We start from the raw sequence: 25,230 nt of genomic DNA on the forward strand, positions 1-25,230 counted from the left end.
TCCGTTGGTGAGTTTAGAATATAAATTCGCACGTGACAATTATTATCAATGGCGAGGTTGGAGAAAACAATTAGTGACAATACTTTGCGTATCCGTGTGTGTTGTTTTTTATTTCTCAATATTACGTATTTGACCTTCCCTCGCGTCCTTTAGTGGCCTTATGCTCTGATGCCAGTATCCGTTTTATCATCATCGTGAACTTATTCTTAGTTTTTATATGCGCTCTAAATAATGAACTCCTACAACGGCATTGTTTGATTGGGCAGGTTTAAATACTGGTAGTAATCTTGGAATGACTTTAGATTAGTGTTGTTTTGCATACACACTCATATCGATTCGGCGAAGGCAGGAGGGTTTTAGTACACAGTCAGCGAAGGATTCCGCTTGTACATTAACAAAAGAGCGTCTTTTGATCTCACCTTTACAGATCGTACAACAATCCCGCCATTCCCCTCTCATGTGTTAGCTCTTGTTCAGTCGTGGCCATGGAAGTCATTCGAATGTTGCTCCCACCACCGCTCTTTGGTGAATTCGATGTTAAAAATTCATCCGAAAAAGGATGCTGGGTTCTAGTATATCCCCAGAGCATCGAGCCTTGGGCGTCGGGAGAGAGGAGTGTGAGTTCTACGCCCATTCTTCCCTCACCTCTCCAGGTTCCGTGGGAGTTGATCTGTCTTGTCTTCGGCCATCCAATCTAGTCCACTGTTCAACTCCAGCGTCTGTGATCCTAGCTCTCAGTCCTCATCTTTATCCCATGCATCAACCAAAGTTGGCGTGATTCCTCGCCATGTAGAATATGTCTTAGGTAGTCTCACACATATCAGATAAACTCGGCATTGCCCTGGAATGAATCGAGTAGGAGTATTTAGGGGAGGCGACCGACAGCTAAGGTCATTTGCGCCATTAGGGATGGACAGGAAAAGATGAAGGGTGGAGAGAAGCCCGGCGTTGGCATTTGCCTACTCTTAACGAAAGGCGCCAAGGGGCCCGTAGCTTAACGTCGGACGGCGTACTCACAAAAAGTGCCCTCCACAAAGCACCTCAAGTAGGGATCGAGATACCACTGATAAATATTTGACGCCGCTGGGATTCGAACCTCGGGCTGGCTGGGAAGCCAGTACGATAGCCACCGCGACATTCCGATCCCCATGAACCAATAAACAAAATTTGGCGAACATTAGGTAGATATGTTACTAAATCCTAATACTCTAAATCTCACAGCAAGGTTATGCAGGCCTCCAGCATGTAAAAGGTCATCTATTCCGCGTATTTATCCAAAGAAATTATACTCTTCAATAAGTATTCCCTATGTGCAAATTATAAAAGTGGACTCGTGGCTATTTAAGCTGAGCCTTAGTAATGTCTTTCTATGCGATATTTAATTAAATACCTTTTAAATTATATCAAATATTAAATTTTAATATTTCTCAAAATTTAAAATTATTGTTGATTATGTATTAATATCCCTACATAAAAATTGTCTTAGACGAAGATGGTTAACGTAATATTGACTTCAGAAGAAGAAATGCGTTAGGCAGTGAAGGTTCTGCGAGGAGGAGGGAAATGACGACAGGAACTTTGGGTTAGGCTGTCAAGAAAAGATTGGTAAAAACTTGCATTTGGGGCGTAGTTTTGCACGGCGTGGATCTTTTGTTGTTGAGACAAAATGATTGGCTTGGATTGGAAGCTTTTGAGATGTGTCTATGGAGAAAATATGAAAAAAGCAATGAACGGTAAGGGTGACAATTGGAGTCCTAGGAATGGTAGAAGAGAGAAGGGGGTTGGAGAATTCCAAAAGAGTTAAGAAAAGTGGATGTGGGTGTTTTGATTTATGATGAAATGTTGAAGAAGGGATAACGTTTGGCTGTAGAGGAACAGGGCGGAAAGAACAGATATGTTGGACGGAATAATGGGGGCGGAAAGTACGTGGAATTGAAGAAGTGTGGTGAATAGTGGTGTTGGATGTCAGATTGTATTTTGATAGGAGAGGCAAGGGAAGTATTGCTCGACCCGTAAGGGTTTATTTCAGTTTGATGTGTCGCATTGTGTCGTGTTAGGTGATGATCTGAAATGTGGCGGTTGTTAGTCTTTAGTTTTCTTGCAAAACATACCTTATTCGGGAGAGTACCAGTAATAAATATTATTTATTATTATAAATGCCATATTAATGAGGGGAAATTATTTATTTTTCACTGCCAAAAGCCTTTTCAGTTGGGTCATGCCATTTGGTATTCAATATTTGTGAATATTTGGCAGTACTGATGAGGAGGCAAGCTTGTATCATCGGTTTCTTGTCGCCCCTGGATTTAATTTTGTAAATGAATTCACTTCGTGGGATAGGGGAGAAAGAATTTTTCAAAATGGAAACTGTTCTAATTCGTCTGTGCTACCGTATGTGTTGCTTCATCGATTCAGGTTCTTGGAGAGAAAAACACGGGACAACTTTTGTCGTTCGCGTTGATTACCCCAAGTATTTTTATTACGATTTCTCGTATTTAAAAGTAAGGCCTAATTTACACATTTCACGAAGTGGCTAGTATATCAAGTGGAAGAAATGAAGTGTACCTTTTGCCACGAAATTTATAATTTAATATAGTTTTGTTCCCCATTATGAGATAGCTAAACTTTAATTCCATATTTAGATTGTTTTTTTCGAGCATACATTTTGTGAAAATTTTTGAGTAACTGAATCAGATGTGATTTGCGGTTTTTCAATAGTGAAAACAGTTGCCTGTCTCAAAATGACAACGTATTATGTCTGGAGGATTTTATTTATAGAATATTCTCTGACGTGCTCCATTCTGTGTATATTTCACTTGTGATAGGTAACTGGGACAGTTGTAAAGGGCTGTGGTGACTACGATGATCATGTTGCTGTGTGAAATTGTGGAGGTGAAAAAAATCATCATCCTTATATTGTCTGTGAAGTCAGATGAAATTCAAAAAAATGTGCCCCAAACTTGAACGGAACAATCATTGATATCATATAGGTTTTGGGGTTAAAAGATTAAAGCTAATAAATGTTAAAAATCGGTGATGAACATAATTTGAATTTATTAATGCGATGTCACAGCAGGAAACAGTTCATTGTAAGGTTATTCCACCATTTCGGTTTTCTACACTTTCCCTCAAAGACGAAAAGCATTTAGTTTAAAGTTACTTTTCATGGTACGTGTAAACGGTAAATATATTACGCAATTTAAGATGAAAATAGTTAATGTAAGAGTAATGGGTAATATGCAAGATGGTCTAGGCTATTTTTTTCACGATGGGAGGTAACAGAAGGACGGTGATTTCTGGGGCCAAGATTTTCCTTGCTGGTCAGCTTGAGAAACGCTCCTCTGTATTAACTTGCTGACCAAGGCGATGGCGTTGGAAGTCATAGTGGCCACTTCACTGCCGCATCCATTGCTCGACCGACCAGAAAAGCTAGTTTATTTCATCAGAGGCTTCGGCTTCTTTTCAATTCGTTTAGAACACGTTTTTGATCGGAACAGGGTAGCAAGTGTTTTTTTTTCATTAATGCGTCTACTTTCCTTATTGATAGCTAAAGATAGCACCAGCTTAGAGAGCACGAACGCTCGTAAGCGTCGCCATCGGCTGAGATGTTGAGGCCGTTCCCGCCGCGAGCGATACGTTCAAGAGAGGCAGGTGCTAAGGGTTCTCCAGGAGTGGCCTTTCAAGGTCACGAAAACTCAAACATGTTCCACCGCTACCTCGGAGGAAAATCTCGGGAAGACGTGATTTTCTGTCTGAATAAAAAACTATTCAAGTTACAAAATTAAATGGACTATCAATTTTCAATCTTTTGTGGTCGGGTTTCTGAAATATGCTAGCATTTTGTTGCTAACTGTCAGTAATGGAAATAATGGCTTGAGAAAATTTTTAAAAGGCTCAAGTGTGACGTTTGGTGTACTAGGGAAATAGTCTATTCGAGGGAGATGTATGGTGAAAATTCACGGTAGTGCGTATATTAGCTTTCTTCCATTATCGTAGTTTTCATCCACTGATGAATTTACTAAACGAAATCCCAAAAAATTTCGTAAACAAATCATTTTCACCTTTGGATGCTAAGCAACTAACGAAAGGAAAGGTTATGTGCGTCCTCTCTGTTAAAATGAATTTAATTTCACAAAGCGTTTTAACTTCAATGAGCCGTCATCAGCTTTAGCAAACGTAAGCAGGTTTGTTTGAAGCAATGATGATGGCTCAATGAACCAGAAACGCGGAGTGAAGTGAAACTAATTTTTAAATGTGGAAAGTGCTAAGTTTTGTACCCTAAATGGAAAAAAACCATTAGTATTCATATATCCTTATGCACATAAAAATTGAGAATTTCTCTCGAATAGCCTGACGAGTAAGTCAAAAATTAATGCGAAGCCAGAGTATGAACTTACTTTCCCAAAAGTCTGTAAGTAGTCACCACCGAACCGAAAATTGAGGAAAAATGGAGACACATTTGTGGGGTTAGCATCCAATGGCTGAAAGGCACCCCGGCATCGCAGAGCGACAGGTATCCAACTTAGTCCTATTGTCTGCCATTCATTGATTAATCCCAGCGTAACGAACGTGTTGTGTGTTGAACACCGACGACTCCCTATTGGAAATTATTAGCCATAATCTCAATAAAAAGTCGAATTTGTGCTAACACTGCCTCCCATTGTGATGGAATGAATTAGATCTTTTATGCTCCTACAGGTTAGACAGCAGTCAATACGCTGCTAGTCCTTCAGTCGAAGGAGTTAGTTTCGCGAACATTTCAATGAAACTAAATATGCATATTAATTTTATAAATTGGAATCAACAATCAATGGAAATTTCTTATGAGCGATTGATTTACCACCTCGAGACATTCATCGGTTTGATTTTCCTAAGAGCTGCTCGATTACTTTAAAAATGATCTCCATATAGATTTCATGAATGTTTTAGACTAGTAATTGAAAATAAAAATGATACTATTGCACAGAAAATATTGTCTGTTGTATTCAAGTGATATGGTTGCTATTTTCCCATGAATATTCAAAACCTCCACGAAGTAAAGTCTTGATGTACAGGTACTCAAGTTTAATGTTTTGACCGTCTTGTGAAGGAAGAAAAGACAACTCACCTTCCGAATTCTCACATTCCCTCTCATATACAATGAGGACTGCGGCGGTGATATTTTGATGTTACAGAAATATTTCCTTCTGGGATAGTCTCTCTCACTTTCCATCTTCTTTTGAGCGACGAGAAGTATAACTGGAATCGAATAATTTTATTCCTTGCCTAGCTTTGGCGCCGCGACCGTGCGTTTCAAAATGTCGCCATATCTTGGAGGCCCGTCGCCTCACACTGGGACAGTTAGCTCGTTGGCTCATCGGCGGACCTTAAGGGGTTTCGCCTGCTTGTCCCACGTCCACGCCTTCCTCCTCCCTCGACTCGATCCCCTTCGACCCATTCGCCCATTTCGGCAGCGTGGGTGGAGAGGGGATTAGAGATTATTATCTCATTATCTTCCGACGTCTCCCCTTCCCCACCTCACTTATTGTAAGTTAACCTCTGTCGTCATTCCAACCCCCGCCTCAACCCCCTTCGGCGCAGGGGGACCCCATTCGCGCCGTCTCTTATCGGACTTCCCCCTTCTCCCGTGCGTGTGTCCCGCATCCCCTCACCACTTCGCCCGTTCCTCTCTTATTCCTTTTCTTGGCCGTCTCTTATTCGAGGCGGCAGAATCGTGCGAAGGTGAATACCGTTCAGGAAGGAGGACTGCGAGGGAGGAAGTGTGTCGCGAAGTGTTTCGCTCCTGTGGCTGCCGCGTTTTCCTCTTGACGCGGTTGTTGGGACTTCGCCTCGCCACCCTCCCGTTGTGTCGGTATCCCCCGCGGGTAGAATTCGGCGACCGACACATCGATTCGGGCTCGGAGTGCATAGATACATTTTTTCAAATGTGGATCCTAGTTCTATCCTGATCGCCTTCCACGTTAAGAGGAAGTATTTTTTTCTCAGTTAACCTTCTGCCTTGGTTGAAGGCTTAGATAGTTTTGCTGTTATAGTTGTCATTCTTTCTGAATTTCGTCGGAAGAGGATATTGTTCGGGTTTCATCAAGAGTATTTTTCTTCAATTTGCCGCATAAAAACCATCGACCGGATACTCTCGACTGTTATTGACAATGACGTACCATTCTGTTCGTCTCGATCAGGTAAGTGCATGAACTCCTAAGTTGTAACAGTGACCCTCTCAGTGGGGTCACGTTGAGTGTTTGAATGCCTCTTTAAGATGCTACAGCCGTGCGGAACGTGTTACTCGGAATAATGGTTTCCTCAATGTGATTATGGCGAAGGCAAAAACAGTAGATCTGGTCCGTTTTACATGATGCAGCCATTTTAATTTAGACTAATTGATTAATTTTTTTGGATAATTCGTTATCGTTCTCATTATATGCTGGTATTATTTGCTCATTGGAATTTGCATTATTATTGAAATATGTACTATGTCAATCACTTAATATTCGAGTCTACGAGTGTTCAAATTGTAAACTTAAATTAACCCGCAATGATGAACCCGGTAGTTTAAGGTGCAAGTTTGTCGAGGTGATGTATCTTTATTCGAAGAAGTGATAGGTGTTGTACTTTTTCACATTATTTATTGTAATATATACGACCGGATTTACCTTAAGGCTTCTTTTTGGCCAGAAGATGACTTATTATGTTGAAACCGGTCGCATTCATTTTAAAACTAGTGTGTAAAGTAGTATTCCTATCCCATTATTTTGATGCAAAATCTATCCTGCTTTTTAAGAGAATACATTCTCTGTTAAGTTAATATAAAATGGGAAATCAGTCTAATGTAAGCGATAGAATATAGGCTATGTAGTTTCTGAGGCTCGACTATTTCTGTGTCGTATTCTTTGGACATGCCCAGGATACTTGCACTGTGTACTGTTGGTGATTCTCATTGGAGCTTTTTGGCTATATTCTTTCGAGGTGAGGGCAGTATTGTCGACGCTGGCCGGTTGGTACGCGCAGTCAAAATGACGAGCTCTGCAGTAAAAACTGGTGACCTGGAATGCGACCCGCGGTGTCCGTGCGTTGCTCCCAAGACACGATTTCACTTCAAGGTTCCTCCTTTTCGTGGATCTGGCCGCGAGGCTGGATTTATACGCACGTCACGCATTCCGGGCGAGCTACTTTTCGTATTATTCTGCGAGGGTTGCGGAAATATATTTCCGCGATTTGTTTTTGTCATGCTACAAGCATATTTAAAGAGAGCAATGTAGGGAACTGAGAACTGGTATAGTGAATCAGATTACCAGATACCAAGCATTATGGACTTATAAAACCATTCGTAATGATTTGAAGGCCCATCAAAGTACCAACCGCTGCCATTGTTTTCCCATAAGAAATACCTAATGATCGGGCAGATAACCATCGTCTTTTTTCTTCCTTGACGACGAGTGATTAGAGAATGGGTGTTGGAGTATGCTATGGAATTAAATGGTTTGATATTTAAGACGTTCAGGAATAGTGTTGAGATTCCTTCGTTCTCTGCCATTCCGAGTGGCTTGTGTCCCTTGCAGCGTCTTGGGTTCGGTTTCCTGGGCCGCACTCGATCAAAGGTCTTGGTTCAGTTCTCAGCCGAGGCGATAACTGCGTCGTTTTTCCCTTTGCTGCTACCTTCCACTTTTATGTCATGGAAGTCGTAAAAGTCACGGTGGCAGGTCCGTGGCAGGGGTCTTAAAACCCTAGCGGCGGCTCCCTTCTGCACCATCGCAAGAGTGGGTCAGTCGATGGCTATAAATGTTAAAGCGTTCGGCCACCGACCACAGGGCCAGGGGTCGATTCCGTGAGATATTGGACCCTCTTGCTCTGCCCAAGTTGAGTGATTCTTCTGGTACCATATCTCCCTGGGAAACCGAAGACGGCACAGGGTAAAGAAATGATTGATGCATGAAATTCACGTCGTAGCGCTAGTTATGAGTTGAGCTCTACCCTCAACTGTCAAACCTACCATCTGGCTGATTGTTGTGGATTTTAGTGGCTACTTTTTTTAAGTCAGCATTAATATCAAACGTAAATAAATAGCCCATTTATACATGTCAGATTGTAGAGACAAATGTCACTCAGCGATCCGCTGAGATATTTTCTTTACTGAATTACTTGTGCATTTACCTTACGATTGGGGGTAGGAAGTGGAAGATTTGAGTACCATGCATAATACCGCAACTATGATTTTAACAAATGAAGTTTTTAAAATATTTTTGTGTAGTGCGTATTGAAGGATAGAGAATGTAATTACGTATATTGCCCTTACCATGCCCCCCTCGAGTTCGAATCCGGTGTATTGGGATCAAGCCTGGGGAAGTTACGTTCTATCCAGTAGTTCAGTTCAGCTCAGAACCCGATCATCCTTCGAAAATACATATACTAAATGTAATAAAAATTGTAAATATAATGGAATCAAACTTACATTGACTTGGGTGTAAAACGTTTAAATAAAATTGAAAAAGACCCTAAAATGAAGTAAATGGAAGCAGAGCATTTTGGTTAATTCTTGAATATCAGTCAGTTATTTGTATGACTGCAGAAATTCGGCGAGTGGTGCTTGTATGTAAGTTTTAGTAAAATATTTTATTGCTATTTGAGGTAGGTAGTCGCAGTATTGTAACGTATTTCGGAGTGAGTTGCGGTTTGGATTTAAGACACTTGGAGGACAATTCCGATGCTTGGATACTATTCAACCCTCTTTCACGGGCTTTCTTGTTCCTACTCCAAAGGGGAAGTCAATTGAGATTTATTTCTTAAAACATACTGTTTTCAGTGCAGGATTTGGTGAATGTTGAGTGGTCAGTTCGTTTTTCTGTTATTGTTGGTGCATCTAGGCTGTGACTCATGGGCTAAGTTTGTGGATGTAAGAGCCTTTATATCGAATTGCCTTTTATCTGATTTCAAATTAATCGAATCGCTTTTTATCTAGGGCCCGTTTATCTTTTATCTAAACGTAAAATGACAAATATCCTTGGTCTCTCATATCCTGTAAACAATCGATAGTAAGACCTTGATTTTCTTTATGAGTCTAGCATCTTTTGTTCGCTGCTCTATTTTCCTGTGCTTCCATTGAAAGTAATCTGTTTGTATCAGAAGGTTGAATAAATTTGTTCCATCGCGTTTTTCTCATCTTAATTTTATTCTATTTCGTGACTCTAGGCCGTTTTTGACCTACATAATTTTTATGACGACCTTGTGCACGGCCTTTTGTGAAATATATTTATAGAATGGCGCAGAAATGTTATGCTCTTCCTGCCATAATTTTCACTTTCACTATAAAATTTAGACGATTGCTTAATTTTTAAAACTTTGAAATCGCCCAGGTGCTGAAAGCGGAACCGTTTTGTTGGTTACATGTGAACATTAACCCTCACTCCGACAGTGATACGAGGTAAACTGTTCAGAAATACCCCTGCCATATACGTTTTTTCAGTTGCGCTGTTATAGGTACAAACGAATCAATTTCTTGTTCATAGACTTGTCCATATTGATTTGCAGCTTAGCCATGGGTCTTTGGAAAGGTATGCTGGATACAGAGGAGGAGAAGCTAAGGAGTCATTGTCAAGCAAGTGAAAACAGGGAATTAGGGGATTTCCGGAGAAGACAAAAGGTGGCTCGAGGGGTAGGTCAGTTAATTATAATAAAGTTTAGTTGTAAAAATTGGAGAAATGAACGAACAGCCGGCATACGAGGAGCGAAAAGAAAGACGTTTTGGATGATGATATGAAAGGATTGGAAACAACCGCAAAAAAGAATGCTGAAACGTTTTACGGAATTGCGATTTTTCGAGGAATAAATCTATTGCGAGATTACTGGGAAGTAGGCTACTGCTAGTACCTAGTGCCGGAGATATTCTATAAAAATGTATGTGTTACCATGATAATAATAATTTAAAAAATATAAATAAATGAAAGCAATTAAAATTGTGTAAACCCCTCTTGGAGGCAAAGGTTGATTGCATTGCCTTGGGAAGACATCAAGGAATCATTGAACATATCAATTAGCTAATAAAAACTGTCGTAAACCTGCCGTAATCTCCACGGTAGATAACACAAAGTAAGAACCTGAGATTTTCACACTCGATCGTGTTGTCATTGGTCAACCATGAACTCCTGTGCCGCGGCTCCACACCCGCATCAGCCCGCTCTGTGTCGCCAAGCAGCTCATTGCTGTCGGAGGAAGAGGCCGGAATGACCTCGGAGACGATATGGCTGGGGGAGCGAGCACACACCCGTCCGACGCCCCGTGGAATTCCCCTGCCACCCACGCTCAGCAGCCGCTCTCTTCCGTGCCTCGGTGCTCCTTTCATAACCTTCTCTTCACCGGTCGCGGGAAGGAAACCGTTGTTCCTCGCTCCTCCTCGTCCTGGCTTCTTTCACCCTTCGCTTCCCTTGGATAATACCATTTTTTTTGTCCCTCCATCTTTTTTCTCTGTTGGCCGGAAAGCCGCCTATCCAGCAAAAGTGCTCCTTATCCAGCTATAGTGCTTCTTCAAACTCGGAAGTACTCAAACCTGCTACGTCGAGCTGTCTTGCGGGGTGCCCGCATTTTAAGTGCACCTCCCCGCTCACTCAAAAGCCCTCCTCCATTCGCTCCTCCGCGGCCGGGGAGATGTGGGGAAGGAATGCTTGACCGTTCGCTGACCATAATCTTCGATCGAGGCAAAATCAGCATTAAAGGAAAGTTTTTTTCATTAGCCTCGGGTGTTTTATTTCCAATGGCAGATCCTCCAGCTGCGTGTCTTCATTCCTCGAAGCCGTTCGCTGTAGAGTCCCCAGATTTACTCTTATTTTTTTATACCCCGTCGACGTCATTTTTAATTGCCTCTCTGACACTTCTCTGTTGCTAAATGTAGTTTAATGGCCTAAATGATGAAATTCGTCCCTTTTTAATAGATTTCTCTCACTTTTTACTGTTGTTTAAGGATTCTGTTCAACCAGTGACGGCAATTCAAGAATATAGTGCATTCTCCATCGGCTGTAAATGATAAACCTTCCTCATGCTCATTACGCAGTCTCAAAGCAAAATTGTTTGGAGAAAATTCTACCGTAAACAATGGCTGGATATAATGAAACGGTATCTGTAATTGGTCACTGCCTGTACGTCATCTCTGTAAAAATGCACAAGAAACCGAAGACAAGGTGTACCTGTATTTTCGGTCAGAGTTGTTCGTTATAATTACACATTTTAATTGACTCGGCCGACTGGTTTTCTTTCAAAATTAGTTCGTCTTCAGCATTTCCTCTGCTGTTCAAGGCCACTAATTGCCATTGGTCGTCCGTTTCGTATTCAGTGGCGTCGGCTTAAGCGGTTTTTTTATTTTACCTTTGCTAATGTTTCGCTTGAAAAATATTGGTGTCCGATTCATTATTCGCCCGCCCGAGGTGATTCCGTGGTTTCGCATCTGGAGCCCTTAGGCATGCTCCACAGCTCACGACGTATTAATCCATCCTTATTTTCTTGTAAATCTTTTCCTTTTCCTTAAGTCCCGGATGACTGAAAACAAATTAATTATTTCAACTTGCATTTAAGAAATAACGGAAGGTATGAAGGCTCAAAATGAAAAGATTTGGTATGACCTTATATTTGGAGGGAGATTAATTCAGACCAACTGAATAAATAGAAATAAAAGTTGTATGAAGTTACGGTGTTACGCCCCCCTTATTCTTGTCTCTTCGCTTACATGGGATACTAACACATAATGTATCGATCAGTATTGGGTTTACAGTTTTAAAATAACAAGGAAGGAGTATCAAGTCAAATCATTGAATGTGTTATATTGTGGTGAAGATTTAATTGCTGCGTTATGTTCACACTCCCAAAGCTCTATCATCTGTGTTTTGCCGGAGGATAATTGTGCCTGCGCTTGCTTGTAAAATATGAATTTATTACGGGATTTGGATATCATGAAAAGAAAATCCTTGAATCATGGCGTTCAGTCAGCTTATAGACGGTAATGGTCAATTTTGCCAGTTGAACTCATTGAACATATTTCATTTATTTATTCAGTATTGGTCCGAAAACAGCACATTTTGGCCTTTACATCGAACTATTAACAACGATAACAATGGTCACATTCACAAACACCCAAGCCCTAGGTGGAGGAAAACTCACCCAGGCGGGAATCGAACCCGCGACACTTGGAATGGCAGACGAGGACGTTACCCCGCCGCCACCGGGGTGGGCGTTTGAAAGAGTATCGAAAATACATTTAGCAATTCCAGCATTTCTATACTGATCATGGCTATTAGGAGTATCAATCGCTGAAATTTAGTTATCCATTTTATGGTACATTGGATTTACGTAAATGGTGCATCCGCCATTCATACTCCCAACAATGGGTCAGCTCTCGGGATACCTCTATAGCTGAGTTTATTAGGAGCGGCCGAATGGCCTGGGAGTCGGAATATTATGCAGTTAAATGTTGGGTTGTCATTATGGCTGAAGACAGTTACTGGCAGCCCTGAGGAGGCTGATATTGTATCGTATGGTTTCCTTTCTGGTTCTCCAATTCAATAAAGGTTTTCTTTCCTCCCTATTCATTTCCCCATGCGGAAGGGAAAGTGTAATGCCCGTATTTTTTATTCATGGGTCGCCTAGCAGCATAATAGCTGTAAGAAGTGGAAAGTTCTTCGTTGTAATGGATTGAGAACCACTATTATATATTTACTAGATTCATGATTGCCTGTCAGGTACTTACCACCATGTGTTGCTTCGTTGTTCTGATGGTGATGTATGTATTAATACTAGGATCAGTGAATGTTCATGTGCTGGTTTATGATAAGTTAGGTATGTTTTATTATGTTTGTCACAGATATTAAGGAAGCCTCTCCATGTACGTAGGAATTTATTTTAATAAATGCACAGACATGTGTATTCCAGAATTAGGTTCGAGTTTCATTCCTGATTAGAGGTGTGTTGAAAAAAAATAAGTTTGTGATAATCGGTTTTGTGAAGACCGTGAACCGATTTGACTGATTAATATTAATGTAGATTTTTTCCTTACAAAGTGTAGACTCTCTTTAAAGAGACTTAACCATCAGATTTGGTATCAGCGAATTCCCTTTTTTTTTAAATAATACTTTCGGTGAAACTTTTTGGATGTTATTTTCTCACGATAATGTTTGTGTCTAAATCAATGCCTCTCATCTAATATTTTCTCGCTTTGAGCATTTTGCAGTAGACTTAAATATGTTTATCTGAGTCGGCTCTTGTAACTGATATGGTTAAAAAGTTACAAGCAACGCGGGTTTTGACATCAGGCATTATTCATCTTGGGTGATGGGGAATCCAGAAGATGATAATCTACTTCTTTCGTGAATAGGGACAAAATAAATGAGGTGGGGGATTGAAAGGTTGTGAAATGGTTTTTAAGGTAGTTTTCATGGTATAAGCTATACATTTCCGTAGGCAATCAAATGGTCTGAAAGTCGAGGCAGATCCAGGTATTAATTTGGATGGTACCGGATCCTTTTTTTATGAAATTTTATGGGTGAAATCCTCCACTCTTAACTCACTCTCCACGTTCACTTTCGATACGCCATCGTTCCCTCTTCCGCTTGAGAGCGAGGCTTCGGTGAGGAAGAGCGAAAGGGAAGGAAGTCAGATCGTGAGGGAAAGCCCGGCGCTCGCCTCTCGCTCTTCACCTACGTTCACTCTTCTTGCTCGCTCGCTCGCTCGCTCGTCATCTCGATAAGATCCCGCTTTCTCCTTTTTTTCAGTCACGCTCACCCCGCCTCCCTCCCCCGTCCAGGGCCACCCTAGCACGCTTTCTTTCGTTTTTTTTCTCTCCCGTATCCTCTGTTAATCTCAATTTACCGCCGGCTATTTCGTTTTCCCACACGACGTATAAATAATGCGACACGTTTGAATAGACGTTAATGCCCTCCTCCGGGTTCTCCCAGGGTTATATTTATTTTCCTTTCTTCGTATATATTTCATTTATTGACGGAGGGAGAAAGGCCTACCACGACGAAGTCCGGCATGCTCAATGGATACTTGTTCTTCCCTCTTACTTCTCTACAAATGCGCCCTTCTCGTTTTCAGTTTTAATTTTCAGTAGTCCGTTTATTAATTTGGCTGCTCGAAAGAGTAAAGAAAAGATATAATAAACGGTATGTCCGAGGATTTTGGTGGTAAAGAAATATTTGTGTAATTTAGATGTTACGTTTTCGTGGTGATGCTTTGAATTTCTGGTGCAGATTACTTTTGTATTCATACGCTCAATGTCAGGCATATCCTTCCTGTCCCCTCGAATCGAATGTTTTTATTATGTTTTGAGGAAGAGAAAATTTTACGTGGATTCCATCCCAATTTGTTTTGATACTTGAGATGTAATTTTCGAGATCCGTTGGCGGGTCCCACTGATAAGCATCATTCCGTATTTTTGTCGTATACATTATTAATGAATCGGATCTATGGGGGAAAATCTTGACTACGAACGAATCTTTCCAGAATTCCTTTGTTGTAATATGAAATAAGGTAATCATTTTTAGCGCCCTTTTCCATATTAGCCCTCGGGATGTTCCTATCGGTGACCTAGAATCCAGGCTGAGTTTTATCGAGTATTTAGGGCAAGGTCAAAGGTTTGTTTCTTCAAAATTGGGTGACCCAATTTGCGACGATGGGTTTTGTGGGGGAGAGGATTAACTCCAGCCTCATCGTAATCGTGTAGCCAATACCACTTAGTGATTGCGGTGTTAACGCTAGGCTAAAAATTGCCCGCCGGGCTTTTTTGTCGTTTTTTTCTAGCTTTCATTTGTTGTTCAAAATGTCTCTTCCTATAGCTATGTTAATCCTTTTCTACTCCTCTATTTCTCACTCTTATCAGCGCAGACGATGTCTCCCGAGTGACCAGATACACTCGTACCGGTTTTATTTTCTTAGTGCACTCTTCACTCTTCGTTTGTATGTCAGTAAGACGCAGATCTGCGTTATTTTCCACAGTCATGAAACTCATCTCCTACACTTTTCCAGAGTATAATCTTAGGGAAACCTTTGCCAATCGTCATTATACCTCTCCGTTTACCCTAAGATTTCATCCCTTGATCGACATCTCTGGATTCGGCATATCCCCTTGCGGTCCCCTCATCCGACCAGTTTTATTTCTCCTCACTCATGGTCAAATGCCGTGTTTGGGTTATCCATCTTCCCAATCAGTCGATCGGGCGTGCTATTCGGTTTATTCCATCCTTTTCTTTTTATATTCCCCGCATTTCATTTTTATTCGCATAATTGTCGACCCAAGCCATTCAGTCGGAACGATTTTGTGCTTGATTACGTGCACATTTGAAAAATAAAGGAAATTCGGCGAGAAGAGGGGGGGGGGGGGAGGGGCGAAAACCCAAGGGCCGTCGGAGGCCAATCTATCAACTAGGCACGTAATAAGCCGCGGGCGACCTGTGACAAGATCGCTATCTTCGAGGGGGAGTGGGTGATTATTCGCCCCCGCAGCGTTTCCGTTTACCGGTCGATACATTCGTATCACTCAGCCCATTCGGTTGCGAGGAGTAGACATTTTATGAAAAACTCGAGGCTAATGTATGAAAATTGGAATGCCGTGAGAAGAGAACAGGTGAGGGGAGGTGAAACGGCTCCTTTCGAATGATCCTTTCCGCGAATAGTCTCCATTTTCAGGGTCGTGTTGGAAATAAAGCTGAGGGGTGGTTTACGCATAGACGCCGTGAGATATACGAACTTGTGTGTCCTGCGGCACATTGTAAAACCGAGTATCGCAAAATTGTCAATCGAACCACCGAAATCGCGATGTAAATAAACGGCAATGCGCTTCATTTCGAATTCACATCGAGATACCGCGTTCACCTTGAATATTGAATTTTAATTATAGCGAGTTCTCGACATTTTTGCCGTTTATCAATGTTCACCCCCTCTCGTCTCTTTGTGAAATATATTCTACCGATGAAATATTCCAAAACTTCAGCTCGGAAAAATTATCTTTATTTTTAGTGTCGAGGATTGGGATCGTAAATAAAACAACGCATAAATAAATGTATATCTCAGAGCGATTTATGGCAGTAGTTGGGAGTTTGGCATTGCAATAAGATAGCGTGTGAATACAAGTATCAAGATTTCGACAAGCCTTAGTGACGTCACGCTCGGAGCGTTCCCATGACAACCGTACGAAGTGGAGTGGGTAATCAGCACAGTATTGAAAAGTTAAAAAAAAACAGCTCAGGTGTTTACTTAAGATATTTTAGGGAAATGTTCCTGATTAATTTATTTTTTTCAATGGATTTTGAAAATGGTCCTCCCGCCTACTTAAAAATATGTGTATTACACGCTGAAGTACTTACATTAGGGCGACCGTCGCCCTCACCTTGAGAAAATCAAATTGGCAAAAAGTAAACCAGTCAGAATTGGCTTTCGGTTCTATCAATGGAATAGGTGATATTGAAAACAAGCGTCGAATTATTTCTAGTTATTTCAGCATTCGATTTTACATGTCTGATTTGATTTTAAATGCGGGTGAATTTTCTGTGATGAAAACTTTTTTTCACCAGAATGAAGGGGAAACCACCCTTTCTTGCCTTCTGAATTTAAAATAGACATTTTAACCAATGACTAAATTATATTCTTATTATTATTGATTTCAATACCTTCAAATTGATTTATTTCCTTGGGCATAAGTGACGCTGAAAAGGCTGTAATTTGGGAAATATTACTCGTAATAGATGCTTATTATTTTCTCTTCGGTTCAAAGCATTTGGGTGTATTATCGCTGTGTAATCCGGTACTTGCTTGTGCTCGAAATGCTACACGTAGAGGCTGGCATTGTATAGCGACAAGGAAGGATTGGAGAGGGGGATTTAAATGGTGGGAAGAGGGCCATTGTTAGTGAGATGTTGGGATAACCGAGCGTAGACGTGCGGGGAAGTTTTTAGGATAAAGGCAACAGGCTGGCTACTGACGCCTCTTTCACTAATTTTCCCTTCTCTTGTTGCCCTTAATGGGTTCAAATATTTCGTTCCTTTCTCAAATATCCACGCACCGACTTCTCAACTCGAGATGGAGGATATATGCGATGCAGTTGGATTGCCCGAATCCCGAATGATTAGATAACGCGAACCGGATGTCATCGGGAGCAATTTCCAACTGGTAGTCCGCGGACCATTGGATATCCGCGAAAAAATTTCAGTGGCGCGTGGATAAATTTCAAAGAAGCAACAGCGAATTTCGCACTAAACGTTTTTTGTTTCAAAGAAACAAGCTTTAATAATTTTATTATGATGAAGGAAGTGTGATTGCTATTTCATATTAGGAGAGTGGAACTCTAATGATTTGATTTAATACACGTTTGTACCTTTGTTTAAAAAAATCTTGTTAATGGTCCATGGTTTTTAAAACGGTTGAGGATGTTGCTACCTGAGGTCAGAATTTTTGGCGACTGCTGAGTGACTGTAGTGGGTATTACGCGTTTGTATCACGTGTGTTAAATTTTTGTATAATTGGAATTGTGAGCAGTTTATATTCGGCCATCCATTTTTCAATGTCATTTACTGAAGTATGCAAGTGCGTACTGAATGAAATTTTTAAAAATTTGCCCGTTTCTTTAACATTATTAGTTTGAAAGTACCAACGACATTTCAAATGTTCAATTATCGATTTCATATTTTGAGACTAATAATACTATATTTTTTCGGTTTTCTAGTATATTTCTTGAAATACAATTATCTACATATTTTTATATCGATGTCTTGATTTTTTTCTCTTTAGGTAAGTCCATATCTGCTTGATTTACGCCTACGTCAAGTAGTTATTACGCCTAGATAAGTGGTTAAAATTCCTTCATCATTCTTTTTCATAGGCTTACCTTCTTTAATTGATATTACACGAACTAGGATTTGAGAACTAACCTTCCGGATTTCGTCAGACTGTTTTTCTATGCCATAGGCACATGCCATACTTTTTTTCCAGATTGGCGAGTTAATCAGATCTTGATTTGGGATTGGTATATTTGTTTTCTACTTTAATGGGCTAAACCCCCATTTTCTGTCCATCTGACTTGTGTGCTTGGTTAATCCGATCGAGCACAGGTTACGGCCTCGCCTCCACATTCAGGCATTATCCACGTTACTAGTTTGATAGTGTATTCCGTCGGTGTGGCTGCATTAGTTTGGGATGTAGGCGATAAATTATGTTTTTTTTGCTGGTAGGTGTGTGTCAGTATTGAAAGGTCACTTTCGTGAGCTCGAGAGTTTTTAGGTTTGGCTCTCAACGTGGCAATCTCGCATGTATTCTCATTTTCTTGAGGCATGGCATCGCAAAAAGCAGAGGAAAGTTTGAACGCACGGTGAAAACTGCAGGAAGTGAACCGAGTGCATTAGCGGAAGGAGTTGGTAAGGGCTTTCCGCGCTGTGAGAGTTTATTTTCGAGTACGCGTCTTGTTGAGAGATATCGCTTCAGCTGTTTTTTTTTTTTTTAGTTTTTCTCCTGGTCGGTCAACATCCTTTGCGTTTCAGTTCCGCCCCACCCTCACAAGTCCATCTGTTCAATCGTTTTATGTAAGAAAGCAATTTTTCTTTCAGCCCCCCCCCCTTCTCCCCTCCCCCCGTTCTCCCTCGTTGCAAGTCGTGAATTATTCATGTGTCGATGGAAGGAGTGACGGTGTATGTGGCACCCTGGTCGAGAGCGTTCTTGAGCATGATTGATGGTCTCCGCGATTCATAGGCATGCAAATTAAGGGTGTGCAGCATTTATAGGTCCCGCGGCCATCGCGAATGTGAATACCTCGGATGTTCCGGTTCGTGTCACTCTCTTTAATTTTTTCTTCGGTATATTGTCCAATTTTCACGTAATTTTCAGGAGGAATCTGCATTCTGAAAAGGGGTGCATTAGGATGCATTTGCATCATAATGTCTATGCATCCGGAAGTAGGATGCGTGTATTTTAAAACGTTGATCCAGCATGCAGAATTGATTTAACTGTGAAATCGTGTTATTAACTAATTATTTTCATCACCCGTGCTTAGTAAACAGATATGTTGATTTAATGCCCCTTTTTTATCTCATTATCAGTCATCTGTCGGGTAAATATTTGCCTGTTGATAGGGCGTTTCTATTTGACGTCATGGCAACGGAAAAGACTTATAGACGTATTATGTCTAAAACGCTCGTGATAGATCTCAAAGGTAACCTAGGTATCATTTTTCACTATCGTGTGCTATAAAATTATTCATGTGCAATGTGCAAAATATTGATTCGATCTCGACTCCACTGCAAACATGTCATGTTTTGATGTCCTATTTTGGTACCAATTTCATCGCAGAGGAAGTCCCGTGCATTATGAAACACCATGATATCCGCTAATTTTTTTCTTGTGTCTAATGCTATCTCCGAAGTCATGTTTTTCTTCGTCCTAATGGAGTGGAGAGTGGTTCGTCTTAACTAAACATTCCCCAAAGGGAATATTTTTAACTCGTGTGCGATACCAAACATGTGTATGTTTTTCAACTTGAGGGATGGGTAAAGAGGATTCCCCTCCCACAGTCTATTTAATTTCAATCTATAACATCAAGTGCTATTTTCTTCACCTCCTTATTTTCAACTGAAGTTCGAGTATTCTTAAAGTTCTTAGGTACATGAGGTAAACATGGACTGAAAGGTGTCGAGACTTCAGAACGTAGTGGTCCGCATTCAAGCCTCCCTTCAAAACTTGTGGTTCCATAGTGAATAAGTACGACAGGCTCCTGTTTCACCCTCGGCTTCGCTTTCGACCGCCATCTTCCGAAGCAGACGAGATCGAGAGGCGTTTGAAGAGCATGTGAGAGTGGGAGCGTGGACAGTCGGGGTCGAGGCGAAGTCGACCGCACATCCGATGCTTGTAACAATGGATGGTCTGAGTGAGGGGGAGGGATTGCGGTCGGAATGATGGGGCCGGGGGTGTGGGCTGGCGAGCGGGGGAGGAAGATACCATTCAGAAGTGGGGAGGGGTGAGTTGGCGGAACGGCAGTTAAATTTCTTTTTTATTCCTCTCATCATCGCCATCAACCCCCTCCATGCCTCCAGGGGTCAACGAATGGACTTGATGGTCAAACGGAAAGGTTGAATGGTTTTGTCACCAAAGCTTTATGGATCGGGTTCCTCATCCAGAGCTTGAGCTGTCTAAATTTCTCCATGGTTCTTTGATATGCAACAGTTTCATGATCCCATATTATCTTGTGGATGTGTGTAGATGAAATCTTTTCTGTGAGGTTTCTTATACATGTATAATAAAAGAAATGAGTGATTCACGAATGTATGGCTCGATTGAAACTCACATGAACTGAGTGGTTATTCAAGCGTTCCCTCCCCAGACAATGTTAAAGTGAAGTGTTTCTGAGTGTATCCCAGGATAGTCGAGTTTGGAAAGTAATCATAATTTTTTGTAATACGAGTAAAGCAATTCATTTAATATTATCCGTAAGTTGTGTTAATTAAAAAAAAATCTCTCTAGTGATTCGAAGAATGTGTTAGTTTTCAAGCATCATTACTTGATCCGTTTTTATAGAAAAATATAGTTGGCGGACGAAAGACACCATTCCTCCGTAGGAGCAATCTCCTTCGACACGAAAATTGTGCACCTTCAAGCGTGGTTATCTTCATTAAACGAGAGTTCGCATCATTAAAATTTCAGACTTTCGGTTAGAGAATGAGGTATGAAGTAAGTGCAAAAAAAACGGTGTCTTGCCTTAATGGGAGGAATGTGGGTATCCTCTTTAAAGTAAATTCGACGTCTCCATCAGCGTCGTACTACTCCCCGCGTTTCCCTCTTTCTCTCGTATCTCGTCCCACGGTGGTCGTGTGCCCTCGGCTCCGAGTGACAATGACCCTCGTCAGGCTTCCTTTACGACTTAGCATATAGGTCGGGAAAATGCGGGCTCAGAAGTGGATAACTGTGTCCGACAGCGCCGAGTTCTCTGTCTCAGTTTAAACTCGGAATGATTCTTCGGGAAGGGGGGAGGGATCGTTTTTAAGTAGGAAGCAACTACGTGAGATGTGAAAAGCGCGTCCGGGTGACAAACGCGTGCCACGCGGGACAGACCTGTGACCTCACGTACGCGAAATACTTGATCGCCGGCCGGAACGCTTGCAGAATACAGAATTCGCTTGCTTTTTGTTGTTTAAACCACACGTAATCCCGCGCATGTGTTTTCTCTCGTTTTTTCACGTGTTTTATTTGCATGATTTCGATCATTTACCTATATTAAATGTTAGGTTTCTTGGGGAAGCTTTTGCACCGATACAGTCGAGGTCTTATTTTTTAGGCGGCTATTGCCTACAAATTAGAGAACCTGACTTAATTTTAGTTAAATGTTTAAAATGGGTGACTTTATTTCTTTCTTAGGTCCAGTGTTTTTCGCAATGCTTGATCTTGTGGAATAAGGTGAACTTATTTTCAGCGCAGTCATCCGCTAATGTGAAATGATTGTGGAAATTCTTCTACCTCTTTATTTTAAACTGTAAGAATTTCGTGTTGGTTGTAGTAATTCTTCGAAACAAGATTGGATCATTTCCTTGGCGTTTATTTTGTTAGAATATCTACTGAAAATTTTGGTCCATAATCATGCATAATGTAGCCAATATATGCCTCGCCAATATGGTATGTGACACAGCATTATTGCCCAGTGGCCTGATAGTTTGACAGATGAAATTATCCTTTGGTAGAATGATTTTGTGTGTCCTAATTTATGGAAAAGTAGCATGAATTGTGTGTGTGTTCACTTGATAATTACTTTTCGCTACGGACATCGATTCAGATTTGTGTTGTTCTTTAGTGTGTATAAGGTGGCTTGTAATGAATTAATGGCACATCTCGGTAACTTGCTTTATCTCTTGAATTCTTTTTGGTATCTCCACAACGTGTATTTGGTCTTATCATGATCGAACAGATTTATTTTCTGCATCAATGAGCCTACCAAATGTTTAATTTCAAATAGAAATGCATTGAAAGGAGTTAAATTAATAAATAGGAGAGCAGACTGAAAACTAATGCACAGATGCTTGTAGACCACAAACAAAAACAAACAGCAAGATTGGGTGAAAAGCACATTTAAGTGCAATTCTTAAGTTTCAACATCGTATGTTTATTTTTCAACATAGTCACCGTTTAGGCGAACACATTTCTCCCAACGTGTAACAAGTTTTTTCATTCCATCACTGAAAAACTCTTCCGACTATTCTCGAATCCAGGACTTGACAGCTGCTTTCACCTCATTGTCCGAGGTGTAATGAGTCAAGGAAAGCCCTTGAGGTGTCTCTTGAGTCAAGGAAAACAATAAAAATCGCGAGGCTCAAGATCGGGGGAATAAGGAGGGTGTGGAATCGGTTTAAATTTCAGGTTTCTCAGAGCCTCTCCAGTTCCTCGCGAGGTGTGTGGACGAGCGTTGTTATGTTGCAAGATTGTTGGTGCCAAGCTGTCTTTAACACGACCAAATCGACGTCGGAGGTATTTTAGAGTCTGTATATATTGAGAAGAATTATCGTTGCCCCTCATTCCAGGAAATCGGTCGCATAAACTCGGTGAGCATCCCAAAACATAGTCAAAAGAAGTTTTTGCAACAATTATGGCTTTTCCAGGCTCGCAACCACGAAATGTTACTACCCATCGATTTGCAGTAGACCTATCAACAGCATCGTCACCATAAACAGCCTTTTTACGGTGATGAATCTCAGTAGTTGTCACTTTTTCAGCAGTTAAAAATTCGACCACAGCACGCTGCTTAGCTTGCGTTGACATTGCACTAGAACACGTCTCCATACTTCCGCTTCTCAAATTACACGGAATGAATGAAACGATCCAAGGAAGCAACCTGCGCATGCATGTTGAGGGGAGAATGTTACTTCCACGTCACCATGAGTGCTTTTGAAGGTCATTTTGTTTATGTACAAGCATGCGTGCATTAGTTTTCAGTCTACCCTCGTGTGTGTGTGTATATGTGAAAAAAAATATATATATACATATAAATATATATATATATACAAATACATATATACAAATACATATTTATTTTTTATTTGAATATGTATGTATGTTTGGGTCGCGGTAATCCAGGGGTTTGGTCTACTGACCCGGGTTGGAGGGCCCTCCGTGAGATTGAAATTGGGGCGGCGTTAAATCCTTCTAAATTCGTATTTTATCAGTGGAAGCCATAAAATGCCACAGTATTTTGTTAAATGGATCGTAAGCTTTTGGAATGATTTAAGCTCCTCCTCTCTGTGCACTCATGATGACACAATAGGATTATCAATTATCGATGAAGCATAGGTCGGTAAAACCCACAAAACAAATTGAGATAAACGTTTGAAAGTTGTTTTATCGGGAAATCCTCGAGGGTTCGTCGTAATCGGGCGGAAGAAGTTGCGCCCGTCTCTTGGCCGGCCTTATGTTGGCACAAGGCGAAGGTGGTGATTTGAGAGCTCCGAATGGGGAGAAAGGGGCGTCGGAGATCACTTTCAAAGGCGCTCGCTGTTTTAAGTGTTTGTCTTCTGACGTCTACGCCTTCTTTCTTTTAGAAAGTGCAGGTAGTTTCGTGACCGTCCGGATTTTTTATCCCTTTCATTTAAGTGTTCTTTCTTCATAAGTGAGTTTAGTGACCAGTACTCCTCCCCTGATCTCGTGCTCGTATTTCGTGGGTGCTGACTTAGAAATGGCCGTAGAAATGAGATGATGCACTATTTTGGATGCTGGAATGACTTATAGTGAGGATTTTCTTTTCAGTCGCTGGGATGTTCAAGTTCACTTCGTTCGTAATGTCCTATCAGAATGGCCTACGCGGGCGCAGGTGAAAAATTTGTTAATCTTTCGCGTTTGTCTTAATGTGGAAAACCTATTTGCTTTTGAGGCTACTTTCTACATCATTACAGTGGGTGGTACGAGCTGTAAAAATGAATTACTTTGTTAACAGAATTTTTCCCTAATATTTGTGATTCTAAGGGGCCAGCCCAGGGTTTGAGCATTAGACTACTGACCAGAGGACACGGGTTCTATTCCCGGGCAAGCCTCTCTGAGCATCCTCAACTCCACCCAAGATGTGTTCTTTTTCTGGTGTCAAATATTCCTGGGAAACCATAGCCGCCCCCTACCCAAATGTGTGAAATTCATACGCCGTCGAGCTTAGTAGTGGGTGACTGTCATCTCCTACCAAACCGACCTTCGGGTTGATTACTATGTTTATGTTTTTTTATTTGCTATTCCGTGAATCACTCATTCACTTTCATCGCGCCAAATTTACCGAGTAACAACAAGAGACCTCAATATTGTTATTTATCACCTATCATACCAGAGTCTAATTACTTGTGCGACACGACGAAATAACAGTTTACATGAAATCAAAACTGCAGAATACAAAGAAAATAATTGTAAACGCATTCATATATATCTCCAAGGTTCTTCGTTTGTTTGATGTTTTTTTTCACATCAATTTTTATCCGTATCGTTCTGCGCTTCCGGGCATTTCTACATCTCATACAAAGCGTTTTTCTAATGATCTTGTTGACCTCAGTTGTTCGGGTCGTGTTTTTGTGGATCGGGTGATTACGTAGTGCAGTTGTACAAATGAAAAGCTAAATTATTTTTTCTAACGCGAAAAATCTTCATTCATTTTATGTTCATGTGTCTCGTGATGGGCGAAGGAGAACGTTCGTCGACGCATCCCAGTCGTTGAGTGGGTTCATGTCCGTTCAGAAAATAAGACGAACGCAGCACGGAAATCATAAGACTTCAACCACCTCTTACACCTCCCACCCACTCCGTGTTTTTCGAGCCTGCCGTTCCAGAAAAACCAGGAAAGACGCCCTTCTTAAGATTTTCCCACAGAGCTTCGCCGTTTTTCGCCCCGTCCCTCCCGCCTTGCCCTAACATCTGTTTCGCCCACGCCCACTCGAGACACACCCCTTCTCACCCCACTCGCCGCCGCCGGGAACGGCCGACAGTCGACGAACCCCACCACGACTCCCCTCAGTGGTGGCGATTACTGTGTCCGCGCACAAAGCTATGCAATATCGCGTATTGGCGATGTTATGCTGTGTAACTGTGATATTATATTTTGATGTTTGTTTAGCCAATGAATGCGACGTTGCTAAGTAAATATGGGATGTACTAAATTAAATTTTCACGATCGATACTTACATATGTAAAGAATTTCCGAGGTGGATTTCACTGTTAATCGCTTCGTCATATCTAAACTTAAAAAAACCTATTTGAACTTGT

General features: G+C 41.2%; 1 protein-coding gene across 3 annotated transcripts in view; it reads left to right on the forward strand.

Moving 5' to 3' along the window:
• Hip1 (Huntingtin interacting protein 1) overlaps positions 1–25,230 on the forward strand; it is a 127,540-nt gene that overhangs the window by 11,594 nt on the left and 90,716 nt on the right. Inside the window, exon 1 of one of the 3 annotated variants that reach the window (XM_071588394.1) lies at positions 5,710–6,179. The exons of the other annotated variants lie outside the window; for them this stretch is intronic. Coding sequence (XP_071444495.1) covers positions 6,150–6,179 — 30 coding nt within the window. The 5' untranslated portion in view covers positions 5,710–6,149. Of the gene's footprint in view, positions 1–5,709; positions 6,180–25,230 lie in introns of those variants that run through there. 3 annotated transcript variants of the gene reach the window in all.

Source organism: Hetaerina americana, unplaced genomic scaffold (genome assembly GCF_022747635.1).
Source record: "Hetaerina americana unplaced genomic scaffold, ioHetAmer1.1.p SCAF_3, whole genome shotgun sequence".
NCBI lineage: Eukaryota > Metazoa > Arthropoda > Insecta > Odonata > Calopterygidae > Hetaerina > Hetaerina americana.